General features: G+C 39.5%; 2 protein-coding genes across 7 annotated transcripts in view; one reads left to right on the top strand and one right to left on the bottom strand.

The window, feature by feature from the left end:
- Positions 1 to 23,943, bottom strand: part of PTRH2 (peptidyl-tRNA hydrolase 2) — a 1,137,200-nt gene that overhangs the window by 520,675 nt on the left and 592,582 nt on the right. Inside the window, exon 1 of one of the 6 annotated variants that reach the window (XM_050764786.1) lies at positions 15,866 to 15,877. The exons of the other annotated variants lie outside the window; for them this stretch is intronic. The gene's annotated coding sequence lies outside the window, so the exon portion shown is untranslated. Of the gene's footprint in view, positions 1 to 15,865; positions 15,878 to 23,943 lie in introns of those variants that run through there. 6 annotated transcript variants of the gene reach the window in all.
- Positions 1 to 23,943, top strand: part of MED13 (mediator complex subunit 13) — a 126,165-nt gene that overhangs the window by 42,795 nt on the left and 59,427 nt on the right. The window contains exon 9 of the mRNA XM_050764635.1: positions 12,708 to 13,391. Coding sequence (XP_050620592.1) covers positions 12,708 to 13,391 — 684 coding nt within the window. The remainder of the gene's footprint in view (positions 1 to 12,707; positions 13,392 to 23,943) is intronic.

The following is a 23,943-nucleotide window of genomic DNA, read 5'->3' as shown; positions in this document are numbered from 1 at the left end:
CTCACTGCACCCTCGCCTCCCGGGTTCAAGCAGTTCTCCTGCCTCAGCCTCCCGAATAGCCAGGACTACAGGCACAGGCCACCACGCCTGGCTAATTTTTTGTATTTTTTAGTGGAGACGGGGTTTCACCATGTTGGCCCATCTGGTCTCAAACTGCTGACCTCAGGTGATCCATCTGCCTTGGCCTCCCAAAGTATTGGGATTACAGGTTTAAGCCACCATGCCTGGGCCAACTGAAAATGATTTTTACATTTTTTTAAAAGTTGAAAAAAATAAAGAATGTTTTATGGTATGGGAAGGTTGTGTGAAATTCAGATTTCAGTACTGATAAATGGATTTATTAGAACACAGCCACGTTCATTTATTTACATATTGTCTGTGGTCGCTTTTGCCCCACAGTGGCAGAGTTGAGTAGTTGTGACACAGACTGGCCCCCAGGGGATAAAATATTTACTCTCTGGTTCCCTACGGAAAAAGTTTCCTAATCCCTGGTCTAAGACCAAAAGAATGCTTAAATGAAATTAGGCTTTTCCAGAACTACCATTCGACCGAGCAATCCTATTACTGGATATATATACCCAGAGGAATATAAAGCATTCTGTCGTAAAGACACATGCATGGGAATGTTCATTGTAGCACTGTTCACAATAGCAAAGACGTGGAATCAACCTAAGTGCTCATCAATGACAGATTGGATAAATAAAATGTGCATGTACACCATGGAATGCCGTGCAGCCATAAAAAAGAATGAGATCATGTCTTCTGCAGAAATATGAATGGAGCTGGAGGTCATTTTCCTTAGCAAACTAATGCAGAAACTGAAAATTAAATATTGCATGTTCTCACTTATAAGTGGGAGCTAAATGATGAGAATACATGGACACACAGAGGAGAACAACAGACACTGGGGTCCAGTGGAGGCTGGGAGGAGGGAGAGGAGCAGAAAAAATAACTGTTGGATACTAGGCCTTTAATACCTGTGTAATGAAATAATCTGTAAACAAAGCCCCATGACATGAGTTTACCTGTATAACAAACCATCGCATTTACCCCTGAACCTAAAATAAAAGTTAAGAAAAAAATAAATTAGGATTTTCTTTCTCACTATTGGAATTTTTATCAAACAATTCTTTTTTAGTTCCTAAACTAGACTTTTTTATTCTTTTTGAAAAGATGTGGATTTTAAGTATTTTGTCTAAAATGGTTTTAGAGGAAGGCATTAAAAAAATGCATGTTGGCAACATAAGTTTAAATTTTTGGTCTTTAAGCTGAACTTTTATTTTTAAAAAGTTATTTTCTTTTGTCCAGGCACAGTGGCTCATGCCCGTAATCCCAGCACTTTGGGATGCTGAGGCGAGTGGATCACTTGAGGTCAGGAGTTCAAGACCAGCTTGGCCAACATGGTGAAATACCATCTTTACTAAAAATACAAAAATTAGCCGGTCATGGTGGTGCACGCCTGTAATCCCAGTTACTCAGGAGGCTGAGGCAGGAGAATCTCTTGAACCTGGAAGGCGGAGGTTGCAGTGAGCCAAGATGGCGCCACTGCACTTCAGTGTTGGCTGCAAAGCGAGACTCCGTCTCAAAAAAAAAAAAAAAAGTTATTTTAAAAAATATTTTCAGAAATTCCTCACAGGCATATAGAGATTTAATATGCCAAAATTTTATATAGTCGATGCGTGTGACTTGCTTTGGTTAGTTTGCTCCTTTAGTAAATACAGCATTTCTAATCATTTACTTAGAAAAAAATTACTATTACATTTTGTACTTTAGGTTCTTTGCCCACTACAAATCTAGCTTATTTCTTAAGTGAAGGTAAGACAGATAGACAGTGAGCTACTATGTGTGTATCCTCTTTGCCATGGAATATAGGAGGTTGGGGCATACATTGATAACTGACTCTGTTAATCGGCCTCTAGCTTGCTCTCAAATCCATTTCTGCTTTTTCTCTGTTCTGTTCTGTATTGCAGGAAATTAAATTTCCTAGACTCCTTTGCTTTCTGGAGTTGGCTAATAGGAGGCACTAACAGAAGATTGGAGGGTGAGAGGAGGGAAGAAGCCAGGGTCTTTCCCCAGTCCCTTTTTGAGCCAACTCCAGCAACAGCTCCCTTGTGTCCTATTAACACAGCCCCTTCTCATGGTCCCAGTTACTACTGAGCAGATCCTGCTATGGTTCTAGCACCATCCTGAGCTTCCGGGATATGGTGAGACTACATCATCTTATTGTCCTTTCAGTGCTAGAAGTCATAGAAGCTCCCTGCTGTTACTAGTCTCTGGGTTGCCTCACTTTCCTCTGTTTTGTATAACCAGTTCTGTATAGTGAATTTCTTCTGTGTGAAAGATAGGCCTGGACCCTGCCTGATAACACTGGCTTCTCTTAAAAATGATTTAGGAAGAAAAAAAATTCGTAGCTGTACAGACAATTTACATGAATATAAATTATTTTAAGAAATTTAAAGTATGTGAAAAAAGCCTAAGTTCCCCTTGACCATCCTTTCTCTTCCCCCAGGCGTACTCACTCTCTCTAGAAGTGGCTAGTTGGCAATTAGATACTATTTCTCCATACTTAATTTTATGTATTCTCCTCTCAACACATAAATATTATTATTTTTTTAGAGACTAGCTGTGTCGCCCAGGCTGGAGTGCAGTGATGAAATCATGGCTCATTATAGCCTCAAACTCCTGGGCTCAAATGATCCTCCTGCCTCAGTCTCCCAGCTAGCTAGAACTACAGGTGTGTGCCACAATGCTTGGATAATTTTTAAATATTTTGTAGAGACGGGGTCATGCTATGTTGTCCAGGCTGGTCTTGAACTCCTGGGCTCAAGCGATCTTCCTGCCTCAGCCTCCCAAAGTGCTGAGATTACTGGCGTGAGCCACCATGCCTGGCCTCACATAAGTATTATTCTGATGTATTTTTCACAGCGAATTCTTTTCACTTAATGTGCCTCAGATCTTTCCATATTAGTTACTTATAGCTCTGCTTCATTGTTTAAAAATTTTCCTGGGGCTGGGTGTGGTGGCTCATGCCTGTAGTCCCAGCAGTTTGGGAGGCCAAGGGAGAAGGATTACTTGAGGCCAGGAGTTCGAGACTAGCGTGGACAATGTAGTGATACTCTCTTTTTTAAAAGAAAAATGAAAAAAGAATGTTATTAATATTACACTGGATGGAAGTATCATAGTTTATATAATCATTCTGGATTTGATGGACATACAGTTTGTTTCCATAGGTGTTTTTTGCTTGTGCTTACTTTAAAAAAAAGTAATACTGCTCTAACTATCAGTTATCTGTTAGGTTTTTTCGAATACTTACTGTGTGACAGAAGGTGTCCTAGCCTCAGAATACACTAGCTAACAAAAGGCGAGAGGGCTGCTTAAGTACGTGTGACATCAAAAAAGATTCTACTGATTTTACTCACACTTTTTGCATGTAGAAAATGTTGGTTTTTCTTGTGATTTCACTGATCTGAAGACTATCCTCACAATTATTTTTTACCATTATAATAAGTGAGAAGCATAAAATTGTTGCATTTTTCATTAGCAAGATTGAATAGCACACATTTACTGATACTAGGCTTTAGTGTGGTGGAATGTTCATAGAAAAACTGCACATAGAAAGCAGGCTGCTAAGTAAAAAGCAATACATTAAATTTTACATGTTAACATTAAAGTACTGCATGCCTAACATCAATAGGAAAGAATAAAAGGATTACTCTGTTGGTTTGTGCTTTGAGGACAATTTCATTTTTTTTTTTTACAAAGATTACTCAATGTGGTTGTGTTCTAGCATGAAATTCAATTGTTCGGCCGGGTGCAGTGGTTCATGCCTGTAATCCCAGCACTTTGGGATGCCAAGGCAGGTGGATCACAAGGTGAGGAGATGAGAACCATCCTGGCTAACACAGTGAAACCCCGTCTCTACTAAAAATACAAAAAATTAGCCAGGCTTGGTGGTGGGCGCCTGTAGTCCCAGCTACTCAGGAGGCTGAGGCAGGAGAATGGCATGAACCCGGGAGGCGGAACTTGGAGTGAGCCGAGATTGTGCCACTGCACTCTAGCCTGGGTGACAGAGCAAGACTCCGTCTCAAAAAAAAAAAAAAAAAAAATTCAGTTGTTCTCTCTAAAGAAACTAGCTTTTAGAAAGAGGTCTGTATAGAAGAAAAGGGCTTTTAATGTCAAAAATTTAGAGAACCGCTGCTATTAGTATATAACCCCAGTTAATAGTTTCTTACTCATAATAGCTGGGTAAGTGAATGTATGGCCATTTACTTTTCACATCCCTTGTATACTTGGGACATAACTAAATAGTTCACCTCAGATGAATGGAGATCCTGTTTCTCCTACTGCCTTGCATAAAATAGACTAATTCTCAAACTTTTTCGTCTCAGAACTTATTTACAGTCTTAAAAAGTTGTTGAAGACTGCAAAGTACATTTATTACATCTATTTATATTTTAGAGAAATTTTAAAGCACCACTTATTAAAAATAACATTAATCTCAGTGCATATTAACATGAATAAAATAGACATCCACTATATTTTCCAAAACACGAGCAAAAAAACTGATTGAGTGGCATTGTTCTACAGTTGTGCAAGACTCTTTAATATTGAGTGTAGTAAGATAATTGAATTCTTACATCTGCTTCTGCATTCAGCATATTGCTGGATATTGTCTTGGTTGAAGTATATGAAGAAAATCCAGCCTCATATAGTTATGCAATTGGAGAAGGGAAGAGAGTATTTTAATAACTTTTTCAGATAATTGTGGATATTCTTCTTTGGTACTACACCAAAAATTGACAAGTGGTAGTTTCTTAAAGGTTAGTTGCAATGTGACATCTAAAGCCCTGTCAGTAGTTGTACTTCACTAATAACTGAATGGATCTTTCGATTTTGTAACATCATGCATTGGTCATTTGAAAAATATCAGTTCACTGGGTTATACAGATCTGAATGTTGGCGCATTTTGTTATATATACTCATCTCCAAATATCCGTGGAAGATCGATGTTCTGGAACCCTCACAGATAACAAAATTTATGGATGCTCAAGTCCTTCATATAAAATGAGTTAGTATTCATATAACCCATATACATCCTTCAGTATTCCTTTTTTTTTTTTTTTTTTTTTTTTTGAGACAAAGTCTTCCTCTGTTGCCCAGGCTGGAGTGCAGTGGTGTGATCTTGGCTTACTGCAACCTGCCCCTCCCTGGCTCAAGCGATTCTCGTGCCTCAGCCTCCCAAGTAGCTGGGACTATAGGCATGCGCCACCACGCCCAGCTAAATTTTTGTGTGTGTGTATTTTTAATAGAGATGGGGTTTCACCAGGTTGGCCAGGCTGGTCTTGAACTCCTGGCCTCAAGTGATCCACCCACCTCAGCCTCCCAAAGTGTTGGGATTACAGGCATGAGCCACTGTACCTGGCCCTTCAGTATAGTGTAAATAATCTCTAAGTTTGTTTATAATACCTAATACAATGTGTTACATAAAGAGTTATACCGTATTGTTTTTACAATTTATATTGTTTTTTATTGTTGTACTGTTAACTTTTCATTTTTGAAAAATAATATTTTTCATCTCTGGTTAGTTGAATTTGAGGATGTGGAATTCAACCAATACAGTGTATCAAAATATTTCATTCATTAATATTACCAGTGACCTCATCTGAAAAGTATTTGTTAGAAAGCTGTCAAGCTCACTGTGTCAGATACAGTTTTCCAAAATTCTAAATCTTGCAGTGGTACCAACTGTATTAGCAGAAGTATTGTTTAGCAGTCCAGCTCAAAATGATCAGTTCTTCCTTAAATGACAAACTCATTTTGTTCATGTTTGATAACCTAATAAACAAATCTGCCAAATGGCCAAATATGGATAATCTTAGTTTATCTACCAGTCAGCTAGTTTCAGCTTGTAACTCAAACAATTGTACAAGTGCTTTTCCTCAAAATAGCCATTGTACTTCAAATCTATAACAGAAATACTTTATATGTACTTCCTGTTTCTTTATACAGAGTGTAAAAAGATGGTATAAGTACTGAGATTATTAAAAATTATTTGTGCTGTCTTCATGAAGGACATTCTTTTTTTTTTTTTTTTTTTTTGAGACGGAGTCTCACGCTGTTGCCCAGGCTGGAGTGCAGTGGCGCGATCTCGGCTCACTGCAAGCTCCGCCTCCTGGGTTCACGCCATTCTCCTGCCTCAGCCTCCTGAGTAGCTGGGACTACAGGCGCTCGCCACCGCGCCCGGCTAATTTTTTGTATTTTTAGTAGAGACGGGGTTTCACTGTGGTCTCGATCTCCTGACCTTGTGATCCGCCCGCCTCGGCCTCCCAAAGTGCTGGGATTACAGGCTTGAGCCACCGCGCCCGGCCCATGAAGGACATTCTTAAGTGATACTATCATAAAAAACAGCAAACTGAATGTGTGGTGGTGGAGAAAGCAGTGGCTACTACTGCTAGTACAGTTGGTATCACTCCCTTGATTCATGTTCATTTGCTAGAAGTTTTGCTGCCTATTGTTTTTGAACCATCTTTATAAATTTCAACATAATAAAAAAAGGCAGATAATGTCTTGGTGCTATTGTGGAAATAGTTTTGAACCCCTGAAGCCCCTGAAAAGGAGGGTTCATGAACCATACTTTGAATTTAGTAGACAGTCAAATATTTGAATAATTGATAAGTTAATGATACTGTTGTTTTTTTCCTTTTTATATTCTTTTTTTTCAGTTTCTTCTCTTGATTTAGAAGTTTGGTGTTCTGTTTTTATTCTTTTGTTAATTGAATTAATCCTTTATTGTACCTGCTTTCCTTAAAGTCTACAGTTAGAGTCTATGTTCTTTTTATGGAATGAACAAGAACCTTGGAATACTTTAATCTTGCTCCTCACATCTTTCATGCTTTTTTTTTTTTTTTTTTTTTTTTTTTTTTTTTTTAGCATTTTAGTTCTCTGTTTTGTTATTAGAAAATTCAAACATGGATAAAAATAAGCGAATTGGGCAATGAATTCCTACTTATCAACCATTCGTATTCACTTACTGTGTTTGCTTCAACTACACCTTTTCTCTTGCTGAAGATCTTTAAAATTTGTTTAATTTACTTTATTATTTGTTTATTATTTTATATATATATATATATTTTTTTTTTTTTTTTTTTTTGAGGCAGAGTTTCATTCTGTCACCCAGGCTGGAGTGCAGTGGCGCTATCTTGGCTCACTTGCAACCTCCATCTCCTGGGTTCAAGTGATTCTTCTGCCTCACCCTCCTGAGTAGTTGGGATTAAAGGCGCCCACCACCACACCCAGCTAATTTTTTGTATTTTTAGTAGAGACGGGGTTTCACCGTGTTGTCCAGGCTGGTCTAGAACCCCCGGCCTCGGGTGATCTGTCCACCTTGGCCTCCCAAAGTGCTGGGATTACAGGCATGAGCCACCATGCCCAGCCCAATATATTTTATTGAATTTGATTTATCTAACATATTATTTTGATATACAGTAATTGTGATGAAACATTAGTGAGATATTTAACATTCCTTTATTTTATAACATGTCTTGGAAAATTGGTATTTTACATCTATAGCACATCTCAAGTTAGACTAGCCACTTGTCAAGTGTCTAATGACTGCATGTAACTTGTGGCTACCATTATTGGATAGTGCAGCTTTAGAAATTAGGTAGAAATAGGACTGAAGGGCTGGAAGATACAGAAAAGATGAATTTCTATTCAATATTAAGAATTTACCTTCTAGCAGTTGGAGCTGTGTGATGAGGGGGGTGCATCTCCTTATATAGTAATACGGTCCTTATCATTGAAAGTATTCCAAAAAAACCCATTCAAGCCAATGGAGTGGCTCTTGCCTGTAAACCCAGCTACTTGGGAGGCTGTAGTGAGCTCTAATCATGGTACTGTGTTCCAGCTTGGGCAACAGCGTGAGGAAAAAAAAAAGAGAAGGGATTATTCATACATTGGGTAGAACCTGCTGGGTTTTTTGGTTTTTGTTTTTTTTGTTTTGTTTTGTTTTGTTTTGTTTTTTGGTTTTGGTTTTTTGTGTTTTGGACAAATTTCTGTGTTTTAAAAAAAAATGCTCTTTTACAAAGTTCAGGCCGGGTGAGTGGCTCATGCCCATAATCCCAGCACTTTGGGAGGCCAAAGCGGGTGTATCACTTGAGGTCAGGAGTTTGAGACCAGCGTGGCCAACATGGCAAAACCTCGTCTCTACTAAAAAAAAAATAAATATATATATATATATATATATGTATAATTAGACTGATGTGGTGGCAGGTGCTTGTAATCCCAGCTACCTGGGAGGCCGAGGTGGGGGAATCACTTAAACCTGGGAGGCAGAGGTTACAATGAGTGGAGATCATGCCGCTGCACTCCAGCCTGGGCAACAGAGCAGGACTCTCAAAATTTAAATAAAATGAAAAGTTCAAACAATACACAATAATAAAAAATTAAAAATTAACAGGTTCCCCTCTTATGTATGTAGGTCTGCCTGTTGCTTTCTTTCACACAAAGGTAATCATGCTGTATTTCTGCAACTTTTGTTTTGATAAACAACCTGAATGTTTAAAAAGTTCATAATACTGCATTTTATAGATATATAATACTTTATTTGGCAAATTTCTATGCTGTGCTCTTGATAAAGATTTTTAAAGCAAATCTTAAATATTACTTTTTTGCAGTGCTTCAGTATGTAACTCTAAAAAATACGAGTATCTTCTTACATTAATATAATTCTACCCTCATACCTAATGTTATACCTTGTCCAGATTTTCTCAGAAATGTCTTTTTGTAGGTAGTTTATTTGACTAGGATTCAAACAAGGAGTAAACATTTGGTTGTTATGTTTTCTGAATCTCTCCTTTTAGTTATCTCCTGTTCCCTTTTCATGACATTGACTTGGTTGGTAAAACTAGGTCAGTTCTCCCTATAGAGTGCTCCATATTCTGGATTTTTCATTTTACTTGTCATGTAATTTTACTTCTTTTAGTGTAATTTAATTTCTTCCTTTTTCCTTTGCATTTCTGTAAATGGAAGGTAGCTGTAGAGCTGAGCTATCCAATACTAGCTGTGTTAGTAACTACTGTTGGCTATTTAAATTTACAGTAATTGGATTTAAATACAATTAAAAATTCAGTTCCTCAGCTGGGTGCAGTGGTTCATGCCTGCAATCCCAGCACTTTGGAAGGCTCTCTTGAGTCCAGGAATTTGAGGTTACAGTGTGCTATGATTGTACTGCATTCCAGCCTCAGTGGCAGAACAAGATCTTGTCTCTTAAAAAAAAAAATTTAGTTCCTCAGTTACACTAGCCACAATTCAAGTGCTTAAGAGCCATATACAGGCTGGGTGCAGTGGCTCATGCCTGTAATCCCAGCATTTTGGGAGGCCGAGGTAGGTGGATCATTTGAGGTCAGGAGTTCAAGACCAGCCTGACCAACATGGTGAAACCCCATCTCTACTAAAAATACAAAAATCAGCCCAGTGTGGTGGTGGGCACCTGAAATCCCAGCTACTTGGGAGACTGAGGCAGGAGAATAGCTTGAACCCAGGAGGCAGAGGTTGCAGTGAGCCAAGAGCATGCTACTGCACTCTAGCCTGGGTGACAGAGCGGGACTGTGTCTCAAAATATATATGTATATACACACATAAAAACATATACAGAACTTCCCATCATCATAGATAGAAAGTTCTGGATAGCACTCAGTGCTGGCCTGGGGGCTTGATTACTTGATTAGACTCAACTTCAACATTTTTAGCAAGAGTACTTCATAGATGGTGGCTGTGTTGCTTTTTATTGCGTTATATCAGAGAGACACAGTAGCTGGTTGTCCCATGTCTAGTAATGTTAAGATTGATTAGGTGGGGATCAGCCTTACCCTTTCATTGTATAGTTTTTTTGTTTGTTTGTTTGGTTGGTTGGGGGTGGGACACAGTCTCACTATGTCACCCAGGCTGGAGTGCAGTGGCGTGATCTCAGCTTGTTGCAACCTCCATCTCCTGGGCTGAAGCGATTCTCCTGCCTCAGCCTCCTGAGTAGCTGGGATTACAGGTGCCTGCCACCACGCCTGGCTAATTTTTGTATTTTTAGTAGAGACAGGGTTTCACCATGTTGGCCAGGCTGGTCTCGAACTCCTGACCTCGTGATCCAACTACCTCGGCCTCCCAGAGTGCTGGGATTGCAGGTGTGAGCACCGCACCTGGCCTTATTGTATAGTTTGTAATAATGTTGACAATGAATAAAGACAATTTATCTTCTTCCTCTGAAATCTCTGATCTCTTTCTTGCCTTATTGCATTGGGTAAAACCTTCAATAAAACATTAAATGTTGAGAGCTAATATTCTTGCTTTGTTCTTAATGTTAAGGAGAAATTATTCATGCTTAAACATCAAGTAAGATACTGGTTGTAGTTTTTCATAGATATCTATCAGATCAAGCAAACTTTCTTTTATTCCTTGGTAGCTGAGTCTATATAAATAGCGGTTGAATATATTAATAGTATTAGTAGGGTTTTTTCTATAGTTATTGAGATAATATGGTTTTCTTTTATTCTGTTAATGTCATGCATGATATTTTTTTCTTTTGGATGCTACACTTTACATTCCCAGAATTAACATCATTTGGTCATGATGTATTATTCTTTTATATTTTGCTGGTTTGAGTTGCTAATATTTTGTTAATTATTTACATCTGTGTTCTTAAGAGATAATGGTCTATGGTTTTCTTTTTGTGTAATATCTTTGATTTTAATATTAGGATAATGGTTGATTTCTCCTATGTCCTTTTGAAATGAGTTTGGTTTTCTTTGATAACTTTGGTTCTTTTTTTTCTCCATGCACAATAAGATATCTCAGGCTCTGTACAAAAAGTATCTCGGCCAGGCGCAGTGGCTCACGCCTATAATCCCAGCACTTTGGGAGGCCAAGGCGGGCGGATCACGAGGTCAAGAGATCGAGACCATCCTGGCCAACGTGGTGAAACCCCGTCTCTACTAAAAGTACAAAAATCAGCTGGGTATGGTGACATGCACCTGTAGTCCCAGCTACTTGGGAGGCTGAGGCAGGAAAGTCTCTTGAACCTGGGAGGCGGAGATTGCAGTGAGCCAAGATTGCACCACTGCACTCCAGCCTGGCAACAGAGTGAGATTCGGTCTCCAGAAAAAAAAAAAGGTGTCTCAGCATGTCTTTTCAACAGAGAGTTTTTCAAATAAGTGCCTGTCACTGCTTTTTAATACTCTTTCTGGATAGCTCTGATTCAATGAAAAAGTAAAATTTAAAAAGAAAAACGTAATGAATACTGAATGTGTAAACTCCATATCTTACCACATTTTAAAAGTTTCTTGGCTGGGCATGGTGGCTCATGCCTGTAATTCCAGCACTTTGGGAGGCCGAGGAGGGCGGATCACGTGAGTTCGGGAGTTCGAGACCAGCCTGACCAACATGGAGAAACCCCGTCTCTACTAAAAATACAGAATTAGCTGGGTGTGATGGCACATGCCTGTAATCGCAGCTACTAGGGAGGCTGAGGCAGGAGAATCACTTGAACCTGGGAGGCAGAGGTTGCAGTGAGCCGAGATCATGCCATTACACTCCAGCCTGGGCAAGAAGAGCAAAACTCCATCTCAAAAAAAAAAAAAAGTTTCTTAGTGTAAACATAATATTATAAGTATATATATCTCATTACGTTTGGAAATGAAATCTTTTTTTTTTTTTTTTTTTTTTTTTTTGAGATGGAGTCTTGCTCTGTCACCCAGGCTGGTGTGCAGTGGCATGCAGTGGCACAATCTCAGCTCACTACAACCTCCGCCTCCTGGGTTCAAGCTGTTCTCCTGCCTCAACCTCCCAATTAGCTGGGACTACAGGCGCGTGCCACCACACCTGGCTAATTTTTTATTTTTAGTAGAGACGAGATTTTACCATGTTGGCCAAGCTGGTCTCAAACTCCTGACCTCAGGTGATCCACCCACCTCAGCCTCCCAAAGTGCTGGGATTACAGGCGTCAGCCACCGTGCCCAGCCTAGAAATCTTAAACTTAGCAAAATTATTTGATGTTTAGGTATATCATTTAAGTTCTTCATTTTAGAATTGCTTTAAATTATGAGGAAGAAATTATTTTAGGCATTTTTATTTCCCTTTTCTAGTCAGCTTATTCTTTTTTTTTTAGTGCTAAGTATTTGGATAAGGTAGATATTGTGTGAGGCCCATCAGTCAGTCAATTCTAGCACTTCCCAGACTGATGTAACTTCTGTTCAGTAGAGTAGAATACACTTTCTAGCCAGTTGCTGTAGGATTGTAGGTGATGACTACGCTTAGCCAAGCCATTAATTTATAATAATTACTAACAGGAAATATCAGGTACATTTAGAAATGAGTAAATTTCAAGCCTTGTTATACCTTTTAACCTTAACTGGAATCTTACTTCTGTATTTAAATTAGATACTAAAATATTTAAATCATATAAGACATAATCTTTGGCTATCCGATCACATGACTATTAAATGAGCATGAGAGAATTGGTTTTTATGAATCTTTTTGCATACTCTTGTATTTTATTTAGGTCACGAGCAAAGTATTTTTTCCTCTTTTAAATTCAAATTACTTTTAGGATTATATGTGAAAAACAAATGATAACTGACGTGTCTAATACTGTTAACTGGTATTATACTTTGCCATAATAGTGATACTGTAAATATGAAACCTTTATTTTAACTTTTCAGGCACAAAAATCTCAAGTCAAGAAATGCTGGACAACAAGGACAGGCACCATCTTTAGGTCAGCAACAACAAATACTTCCTAAGCACAAGACCAATGAGAAGCAAGAAAAGAGTGAAAAGCCACAGAAACGCCCCTTGACCCCTTTTCACCATCGTGTGTCTGTTAGTGATGATGTTGGCATGGACACAGATTCAGCCAGCCAAAGACTTGTGATCTCTGCTCCAGACAGTCAAGTGAGATTTTCAAATATCCGAACTAATGATGTAGCAAAGACTCCTCAGATGCATGGCACCGAACTGGCAAACTCACCTCAACCACCCCCACTTAGTCCTCACCCTTGTGATGTGGTTGATGAAGGAGTGACTAAAACACCTTCAACTCCTCAGAGTCAACATTTTTATCAAATGCCAACACCAGATCCCTTGGTTCCTTCTAAACCAATGGAAGATAGGATAGACAGTTTGTCCCAGTCTTTCCCACCTCAATATCAGGAAGCTGTAGAACCTACAGTATATGTTGGTACAGCAGTAAACTTGGAAGAAGATGAAGCCAATATAGCCTGGAAGTATTACAAGGTCCCAAAGAAAAAAGATGTAGAGTTTTTACCACCTCAACTTCCAAGTGATAAATTCAAGGATGATCCAGTTGGACCTTTTGGACAGGAAAGTGTAACATCAGTTACAGAGTATGTATTTTTTTTAATAGTCACCATTATAATTTAAGGGTGGAAGTGATGCAAGTTCTTAATACTAGGACTCAGTATTGGATTCAAGGTAGGATTTACAAGAATAAATTCATTGAGTATTAACTTTGCATTATTCCTTTACTGTGTTTTTTCCTCAGGGAACTTCTTTATTATGAAATAACTTTAGCCACAAAAAGTGGAGAAAATAATATGTAAACACTTGTACACTTGTACATCAGCCACTTTAAGAATTTTACATACAGTTAGAATTCCTATGTACTGTTTTTCTTCTTCCAGTCTTCCTTCCACTGTCCTGAATTCGGGTACTTTTTTTTTTTTTCCCCCCCGAGACAGAGTCTCTGTCACCCAGGCTAGAGTGTAGAGACATGATCTAGGCTCACTGAAACTTCACCTCCGGGTTCAAGCGATCTTCTGCCTCAGCCTCCCAAGTAGCTGGGATTATAGGTGTGCGCCACCACCCCCAGCTAATTTTTGTATTTTTAATAGAGATGGGGTTTCACCATGTTGGCTAGGCTGGTCTCGAGCTCCTGACCTCAAGTGATCCACCTACCTCGGCCTCCTGAAGTGTTGGGATTACAGGCATGAGCCACTGCACCCAGCCTGAATTGGTACTTATTATTTCAGTACATGTTTTTATACATGTAGCTCTAGTTATTTTAGTTGCTTTATGGTATTTCCTTATGAACATATGGTAAATATCTAAACTCTTAAAGATAGATATGTTGGTTATTTTCAGTTTTTCACCCTAACATTTTCCATTTTGTTTGGTACACATTTCCTTGTGTACTTGTATAAGAATTTCTTTAGGAAATATATCTAAAAGCCTTTTTCAACATGGCTATGTCCATTTTCAGCATTAAGGGTTGTTGCCCAGTTGCTTTTCCGCAACTGGTATATGGTTTAAACCCTCATGAAACATCAGTATATGGGAATGGCTGTTACACTATGTTTTCCTCTATAGTTGGTATTATGAGATTTAATTTCAGTAATCTACAGCACGCAAAATGTCATCTCATTGTCTAAATACGTGTCTTCCAGATTTCTAGTGAGATTGAGCATCATTTAAAATGTTTTGGGGGTATTTAGGTTTCCTCTTCTCTGACTTGCCTATTCGTTGTATTTTTTAGTCCATTTTTCTTTTCTTTTTTTCTGATGTATTCTTTGCATGTCTGGGTATTAATCCTGCATTAGTTTTATGTGCTGTAGGTATCTTCCTCCATCGGTGGTTTGCCTTCTTTGTTCACTGTATTAATGTTGTACTTTGGGCAGAAGAAGGCTTTTTTCCAGGTATCCCTTGACTTTCTATGTTGTTATAAATACATTTATAGTCTGTCTAATAATAATTCTTTTATATACAAATTTTTCTAAAAGATGAAAATCAACCAATAAAATACGATTATGCTCAATAGAACTGTCTACCTATTTATTAGTGCAAGGCCAAGGAATGTACAAAGATTACAGTTCCTCCTTTATCAGATCATTGTCAGTGAATTACCTTTTTTTTTCAGTTAATTACTTTCTTATTGCTTAAATGCTACTAATAGGTTAAATAATGTCTTAGACTTTATTTGCTTAAAATGTCACATTTTCATTATTTATGTTTATTTTTTAATGTAGCTTTTTTCCTCAATATCAGATTACTCCAGATAATATAACTATTATATGGAGTTTAATACTTTCTTATTTCTGTTATAATGTGAACCAATTGCTTTCTAGACTTGTTTTCAGCTCTCTAGGATTTCATTTTGATTAGACTCAAGTTAATACCACAATTTTTTTTATAACTAGTGGCTTCTTTTTGGTTTCGCCCTTATTTTCTTGGTGAATATCTAGCTTCCTTGGGGGGAGGGGGTGAAAGGGAAGAGTGGGAGATAAATTTGGCATCCTTGTATTTCTGAAAATGATCTGATATTTTGCCCTCATGCTTGGATTGATAATTTGATTACATGTTGGTTTCATAATTGGAAATAATTTCCCCCTTGAACTCATAGGCATTGCTTTACTGTCTTCTAGTATCTCAAACTTCGGATGAAATGTGTAATAATGAGTTTCATTCTTGCTTATTTAAAAAAACATGTGATCTCTTACTTCTGTGAGGCTTTTAAGGTCTTCTCTTAGCTTTAGAAATTTCACAAGAATATGTGTAGTAGGTATAATGATCTTTTTTCCAGTCCTTGTGATGGGCACTTGAAGGGCTCTTTCTTTTTTTTTTTTTTTTTTTTTTTTTTTTTTGAGACAGAGTCTCGCGCTCTCGTCCAGGCTGGAGTGCAGTTTCATGATCTGCGCTCATTGCAAGCTCTGCCTTCCGGGTTCATGCATTTTCCTGCCTCAGCCTCCCGAGTAGCTGGGACTGTAGGCGTGTGCCACCACACCCTGCTAATTGTTTACATTTTTTAGTAGAGGCGGAGTTTCACAGTGTTAGTCAAGATAGTCTCAATCTCCTGACCTCATGATCCCCCCACCCCCGCCGCCCCCGCCTCAGCCTCCCAAATTGCTGGGGTTACAAGCGTGAGCCACTGTGCCAACCAAGGGCTAACTCATTTTGAAGGCTTTTGTTCTGCAATTTGGAAATTCTCTATTTCTTAGATAATACGATCTCCTTAAAAATTATTTTTAAAACTTCCATGTTTTAGATGGTGCTCTGTTTTCTCAGGGGATTCTCAACTTTCTTGAATTCTGAATTTTTGTTTCTCATGTTTTAAAAACATTCTCAACTGATTTTTTTTTAATGACATTCCTTTGTTTGATGTTCTGTGATTTTGTTTTTCTCTAGAATTACTTTATTTTGGTCTTGTTCTTTGCTCAGATTCTTCTTGTCATACTTCTGATTGTTTTTTGTGTTTTTGTTTTTGAGATGGAGTCTTGTTCTGTCACCCACGCTGGAGTGCAGTGGCGCTATCTCGACTCACTGAAACCTCCACCCTCCAGGTCCAAGCGACCCTCCTGCCTCAGCCTCCCGAGGAGCTGGGACTATAGGCACGTGCCACCACGCCCGGCTGATTGTTTGTATTTTTAGTAGAGATGGGGCTTCACCTTGTTAGCCAGGATGGTCTTGATCTCCTGACCTTGTGATCCACCTGCCTCTACCTCCCAAAGTGCTGGGATTACAGGCGTGAGCCACTGCACCTGACCTAATTGTTATTATTTCATTTTTATTTTTTTGAGATGGAGCCTCATTCTGTCTCCCAGGCTGGAGTAAAATGGTGTGATCTGAGCTCACTGCAACCTCCACCTCCTGGGTTCAAGCAATTCTCCTGCCTCAGTCTCCCAAGCTGGGACTACAAGTGCGTGCCACCATGCCTGGCTAAGTTTTGTATTTTTAATAGAGACAGGATTTCACCATGTTGGCCAGGCTGGTCTCGAACTCCTGACCTCAAGTGATCCACTGGCCTCAGCCTCCCAAGGTGCTGGAATTACAGGCGTGAGCCCCTGCGCTCGACCTGATAGTTATTATTATTTCATTTTTGTTTTTTTGAGATGGAGTCTCATTCTGTCTCCCAGGCTGGAGTGCAGTGGTGTGATCTGAGCTCACTGCAACCTCCACCTCCCGGGTTCAAGCAATTCTCCTGCCTCAGCCTCCCAAGTAGCTGGGACTAGAAGTGCATGCCACCATGCCTGGCTAATTTTTGTATTTTTAATAGAGACGGGGTTTCACCATGTTGGCCGGGCTGGTCTCGAATTCCTGACCTCAAGTGATCCACTGGCCTCAGCCTCCCAAAGTGCTGGGATTACAGGCATGAGCCACCACACCTGGCCTGTCTATATATATTTTAATGTCAGAGAATAGATAGGGTGATTGGAAATGTTGTATATAGGTAGAGCTTGTTGACTGGTGGGCCTTGCTCATTCAATAAATACTTTAGTATGTAATATGTGTAGGTGTCAGATAATTCGCTTTATGATAATTGGATAGGGAATTTTTGGAAGGGAAGGCAACCATTCCTAGAATTCCAGAATGAAGAGGATGTTATACTTATTTTCACAGGTAGTTTATTCATTTTCCTTAAAAAGGAACTTTTCTTGTTGCCCCATTTTCAGCTCTTTTTCTCATTTATGTTTTTCTTCTGGTTCCTGTCCCCTTCTCCTTTTTCTTTTTCCCTCCTCCTCTTTTTTTTTTTACTCCTCCTTGCAGAGCTGGGCTAACCCCATAGGCAGTGTGACCAAAGTAACCCTTTTTCTCATATCTGTCTAGAAATTTAAGTCCAGATTTTTTCTGACTTTCCCAGGCAATTAGACTCTCCTGTTGTTTATGTAGTTGGCCTATAATCCCTTCTTTTGCATATTCTAGGTTGTGAACATTTTCTGCTGTATTTTATCTTATTTGAGCTTCCCTGTGAGACTTAGTGAAACATCTGGTCTATTTATAGCCTCTCTCTCATTTTTTCTACTGTTAGAGATTTATTCTCTTTTAAAATACCTAGCCGAGTGCTATGGTTGTGTGAGGAGGATTGCTTGATCCCAGGAGTTCCGGGCTGCTGTGCACTGGGCCGATTGAGTGTCTGCATCAAGTTCAGCATCAGTATGGTGACCTTCAGGTTGCCTGAGGACGGGTGAACCAGTCTAGGATGGAAATGGAGCAGGTCAAAACTCCTATGCTGATAGTGGTGGGATTGCACCTATGAATAGCCACTGTATTCCAGCCTGGGCAGCAATGAGACCCTGTTTCTTTAAAAATAATAGTAAATTAAAATGCTTTTATTGTCATTTTAGCAGATGAGTCCTGTGCTTCATCTGGCCTTTTGAATCTAAAAGTATTTTAATTTTATTTTATTTATTTTGAGACAGAGTCTTACTGTGTCACCCAGGCTGGAGTGCATTGGCACAGTCTCGGCTCACTGCAACTTCCGCCTCCCAGGTTCATGCAATTCTTGTGCCTCAACCTCCAGAATAGCTGGAATTACAGGCGTGCGCCACCATGACCAGATAATTTTTGTACTTTTAGTAGAGATCAGGTTTCACCATTTTGGCCAGGCTGGTCTTGAACTCCTGACCTCAAGTGATCAGTCTGTGTCAGCCTCCCAAAGTGCTGGGATTACAGACACAAGCCACTGTGCCCATCCATGATTTTATTTTTAATTAAAATTAATCTGGATTATAAATTGAGAGAGATCAGTATACTCTTAGGGATTATGAAAGACAGTGAGCTTACTTAATAGTCAGCAGGTCTCTTGAAAGTAAATGTCGTCTTAGAGCTGGGCGTGGTAGGTCACACCTGTAATCCCAGCACTTTGGGAGGCCAGGCGGGTGGATCACCTGAAGTCAGGAGTTCCAGACCAGCCTGGCCAACATGGTGAAACCCTGTCTCTACTGAAAATACAAAAATCAGCTGGGTGTGGTGGCATGTGCCTGTAATCCCAGATACTCAGAGGCTAAGGTAGGAGAACCCCTTAAACCGGGAGGCAGAAGTTGCAGTGAGCAGAGATCATGCCACTGCACTCCAGCTTGGGCAACAGAGTGAGACTCCGTCTCAAAAAAAAAAAAAAAAAAAAGTCAATGATGTCTTAGAAACAAACCTTAAAAAAATCTTAGTCTTACTCATGGTAAATGTAACGTAAGTCTAAGCCAGCCTCAGCTCTTGCCTGATATTACTAGTCTCCTTGTTTCTATTCTACACGTATTCTCTACACAGCAGTGAGGGTAATCATTGCAAGTAAAATATTGCCTTACTTATTTGCTTAAATTCCTCCCATAGTTTCCCTTTACACTTAGAGTAAAATCCATACCCTTTCTCCTGATCTGTAAGATTGTATGCAGTCTCTTGCCTACCTCGTTCTTCACCCATGTTACCTACTGGTATCCTTCCTGTCTCCTGATTTAGCTACACCAGCATCCTTGATAAATTATTCAAAAAGCCAAGCTTATTCCTCACGGCCTTTTAGAATTGGATTATAAAGAGGGTGAACTGCTTATCCCTTCTTACCATTCAGTGCTGCTCAAAAGTTATCTTCTCAGGGAGGATTTTCCTGACCGTTTTATCTAAACTATGGTCTTTCTCTCCCAAATCACTGCCTGTCCTGTGCACTGCTTTTAATTTCTCCTTAGCATGTATCTGAAATTATATTATGTATTTGCTAATGGTCTTTTCCCTATTAGAATGCAAGCTCTATGAGGGCAAGGAGTCTTGTCTTGTTTACTGCTGTATTCTTCTAGCACAAACACACATACCCCCTTAGAACAATTGTAGGTACACAATAGAAATTCAGCAAATGTTTGGGTGAATGAAATGACAGTGTGGCCCTAAAATACTATTTTAAAACTTGTTTTATTTCCAGGTTATATTTTCTTATTTAATGTGTGTAAAAATGTGGTGGTATGAATTTTTTTTGGTTTTAAAAACTTTAATAGTGAGTTTTTGTGGGCAAAATGAAGGTCTTTTAGAAGTTAATACAGTTTAACCTTAAAATCTGTTGTAGACTGGGCGCGGTGGCTCAAGCCTGTAATCCCAGCACTTTGGGAGGCCAAGATGGGCGGATCGCGAGGTCAGGGGATCGAGACCATCCTGGCTAACACGGTGAAACCCCGTCTCTACTGAAAAAAAAATACAAAAAACTAGCCGGGCCAGGTGGCGAGTGCCTATAGTCCCAGCTACTCGGGAGGCTGAGGCAGGAGAATGGCGTAAACCTGGGAGGCGGAGCTTACAGTGATCTGAGATCTGGCCACTGCACTCCAGCCTGGGCGACAGAGCAAGACTCCGTCTCAAAAAAAAAAAAAATCCGTTCTAAAATTATTTGACATTTTTCTCACTGAATAAGAATGAGAAGGAGGAAGCATAGTGTAGAAAAGTAGCATGCGGGGTAGAGTGGTACTGGATTGTAATTATGTAAGGTAAGGAAATAATATGCTTTGCCTATTCCTTGTCACCCTTTTTTTCTGCCTTATAGATAAGGAAAAAAAAGATTGAATAAAAGGGTTTTAATTTTAATGATATGTCTTATGTGAGTATTGTTTTGGTTATACTAGTTATTGAAATGTGTATCATGTCACAGTTGACTTTTTTTTTTCTTTTTTTTTTGAGATGGAGTTTTGCTCTTGTTGCTCAGGCTGGAGTGCAATGGTACAGTCTTGGCTCACTGCAACCTCTGCCTCCTAAGTTCAAGCAATTCTCTTGCCTCACCCTCCCAAGTAGCTGGGATTACAGACATGCACCTCCACACCCGACTAATTTTTTGTATTTAGTAGAGACAAGGTTTCACCATGTTGGTCAGGCTGGTCTCGAACTCCTGACCTCAGGTGATCCACGTACCTCAGCCTCACAAAGTGCTGGGATTACAGGTGTGAACCACTGCGCCTGGCCACAATTCACTTCTAGATATAAGCTTTGTTTTTGTAGTATGATAACAGATTAGTTGATATGGTAAATATCCAAAAGGTGAACCATCAAAGGTTTAGCTGCTATGTTAACTGAGAAGCATTTATGGAATGTAATTGTTCTATACTTGGTATGTTAAAAGTTTGATTTTAAAAATAATCATGTGGATGATTCTGTCCTTTTCCTGGAATTATTATTCTGTGTAGTATTTCCCAACTGGGGCAATTTTATATCCTTCCAGCCCCATCCCCAGGTAACATTTGCCAATGTCCAGAGACATTTTTTATTATCAACTTGGGGTATGCTACTGGCACCTAGTAAGTAGAGATTAGAGATGCTGCTAAATATCTTACAGTGCACAGGATAATCTCCCATAACAAAAAATTATCCAGCTCGAAGTGTTAAAAGTGTTAAGGTACTCTAATATAATGAATAACTTGTAACAGAAATTTGAACTCTAAAATAATAGTTACTAGAAAGGTCAGCATGTTTACTGATTGACTTCATCGGGGAGATTCCCCATGCTACTTTAGTCACTCCATACTAGGGTCAGATACTTGACATGGTCTTTTTTTTTTTTTTTAAACGGAGTCTCACTGTCACCCAGGCTGGAGTGCAGTGGCACAATCTCCGCTCACTGCAAGCTCCGCCTCCTGAGTTCACACCATTCTCCTGCCTCAGCCTCCCGAGTAGCTGGGACCACAGGCGCCCACCACCACGCCTGGCTAATTTTTTGTATTTTTAGTAGAGACGGGGTTTCACTGTGTTAGCCAGGATGGTCTTGATCTCCTGACCTCGTGATCCGCCGGCCTCGGCCTCCCAAAGTGCTGGGATTACAGGTGTGAGCCACCGCGCCCGGCAGGCATGGTCTTTTATTATGCTGAAACAAAAATGCTTTTTTTTCCCCATAGTAAAAAGGATTTTGTTGGAATAACTGGATAATTTATTACCTACTGTTAATATTGCTTGAGATGTGATGTCATAAGGATCAAAATAATAGTCGTCTCCTTGTAGAAAGTGGTACAGCCAATTGACAAAGTTAGATATGTTCCCTGTCATTAAAATAAATTCAATGAATTATTGTTACTCTCTTTTGAAGGCTTTTTTTGTTTGTTTGTTTTGTTTTGTTTTGTTTTTTGAGATGGAGTTTCGCTCTTGTTGCCCTTGGCTCACTGCAACCTCCACCTCCCAGGTTCAAGTGATTCTTCTGCCTTGGCCTCCTGAGTAGCTGGGATCACAGGCATGCGCCGCCACACCTGGCTAATTTTTGTATTTTTAGTAGAGACGGGTTTCGCCATGTTGGCCACGCCGGTCTCGAACTCCCAACTTCAGGTGATACACCCGCCTCGGCCTCCCAAAGTGCTGGGATTACAGGAGTGAGCCACTGCGCCTGGCCCTCTTTTGATGGCATTTAAACAACCTTCTTAAATTCTTTCTGGAAGCACTTATAATTTTAAAGATGTAATATGATCAAACACCTTTTTAGTCATAGAGTAATCCATTCAGAAGCCTCATTTGTTTATATTAGTAAATTGGTGAATTTCTGTCACCTAGTCATTGTAAATATCCATTATTATTTTTCCATTCTTTGAGTTTTGAAAGTGCATTTAAATGTTTAGCAGTTAATTTTTTTTTTTTTTTTTTTTTTTTTTTGAGACGGAGTCTCGCTTTGCCGCCCAGGCTGGAGTGCAGTGGCCGGATCTCAGCTCACTGCAAGCTCCGCCTCCCGGGTTCACGCCATTCTCCTGCCTCAGCCTCCCGAGTAGTTGGGACTACAGGCGCCCGCCACCGCGCCCGGCTAGTTTTTTTTTTTTGTATTTTTTAGTAGAGACGGGGTTTCACCGTGTTAGCCAGGATGGTCTCGATCTCCTGACCTCGTGATCCGCCCGTCTCGGCCTCCCAAAGTGCTGGGATTACAGGCTTGAGCCACCGCGCCCGGCCAGCAGTTAATTTTAATGAAGTTAATTAGAGGGCTGTTGCAAGTCCTCTGCATTTTGTATCTCAGGAATATTATCTTTCTTTTTAAATTCATATTCTTAAAAGGTATTTCTTTATCGGTTTGAATAAAACTGAAGTTTCTCTTATGCAGTATGCTGTGGGGGCACTGTTGGTGTATAAAATAAATTTAGCTCTTGATTGTAAATGAAATTCTAGTCTATTGGAAAATAACATATTATCTGATAGAGCTATAACTAAAATATAGTACAGACACAGAGTGGGGAATAATTCCATTTATGAAGATGCAGAAGCTTTATGTAGTTTGGTATGGTTAGATTATAGGGGTGTTCCTTAGTAGTTTGGTGTGTCATGATGAGAAATGAGACCTGAAAAGCGTAGGACTATGGAATGGAATAGCAGAATAGTATTCATAAGTTTATGTATTATCCTTGAGATGATGGGGGAGCTGTTTCAAGTATTGAGTGAGATAAAATAACAAGTTTTGGAAAATAAGGATTTTGGAAAAACTCACCAAGTAATGTTATTGAAAGGTTGCTTGAAATGAAAAGGTACGTTTGTATGAAAAGAGATCAATTTGGACATGTTTGAGCAACTCATAGAGAAAGTGATGTGAGGCTGACACTAGGAAATTAGAAGTAGCAGGGATGTATGAGTGTTATAGATGCTGTGGAATATATTTTGAAGAACTTTGCAACCAGTTGAATAGTAAAGTAGGGGAATAACAGGAGAGTTTAAGGCCAAGCATATTTAGTTCATGAGGTGGAAAGATAAAGAATAGGTTTGAAGGTGTCTCTACCATTGTTTTTACCCACTTTAGGCTAAATCTTACCAAACATAATTTTTCTGATTTTTTTTTTTAAAGTAGCATTTCTAAATAGAAGTACCTTGGAATGACTATTGATATACCTAGGCTGGGCGTGGTGGCTCACACCTGTAATCCCAGCAGTTTGGGAGGCCAAGGTGGGTGGATCATGAGGTCAGGAGTTTCAGACCAGCCTGGCCAACATGGTGAAACCCTGTCTCTACTAAAAATACAAAAAATTAGCTGGGCGTGGTGTTAGGCAGCTGTAATCCCAGCTACTCAGGAGGCTGAGGCAGGAGAATTGCTTGAACCTGGGAGCCAGAGGTTACAGTGAGCCAAGACCATGCCACTGCACTCCAGCCTGGGCAACAGAGCAAGACTCTGTCTCAAAAAAAAAAAACAAAAAACAAAAAAACAAAAAACAGAAACTATGGATATACCTTATGAAAATAAGGTCTTGC

Source organism: Macaca thibetana, chromosome 16 (assembly GCF_024542745.1).
Source record: "Macaca thibetana thibetana isolate TM-01 chromosome 16, ASM2454274v1, whole genome shotgun sequence".
NCBI lineage: Eukaryota > Metazoa > Chordata > Mammalia > Primates > Cercopithecidae > Macaca > Macaca thibetana.
This window is presented reverse-complemented; position numbering and strand designations above follow the sequence as displayed.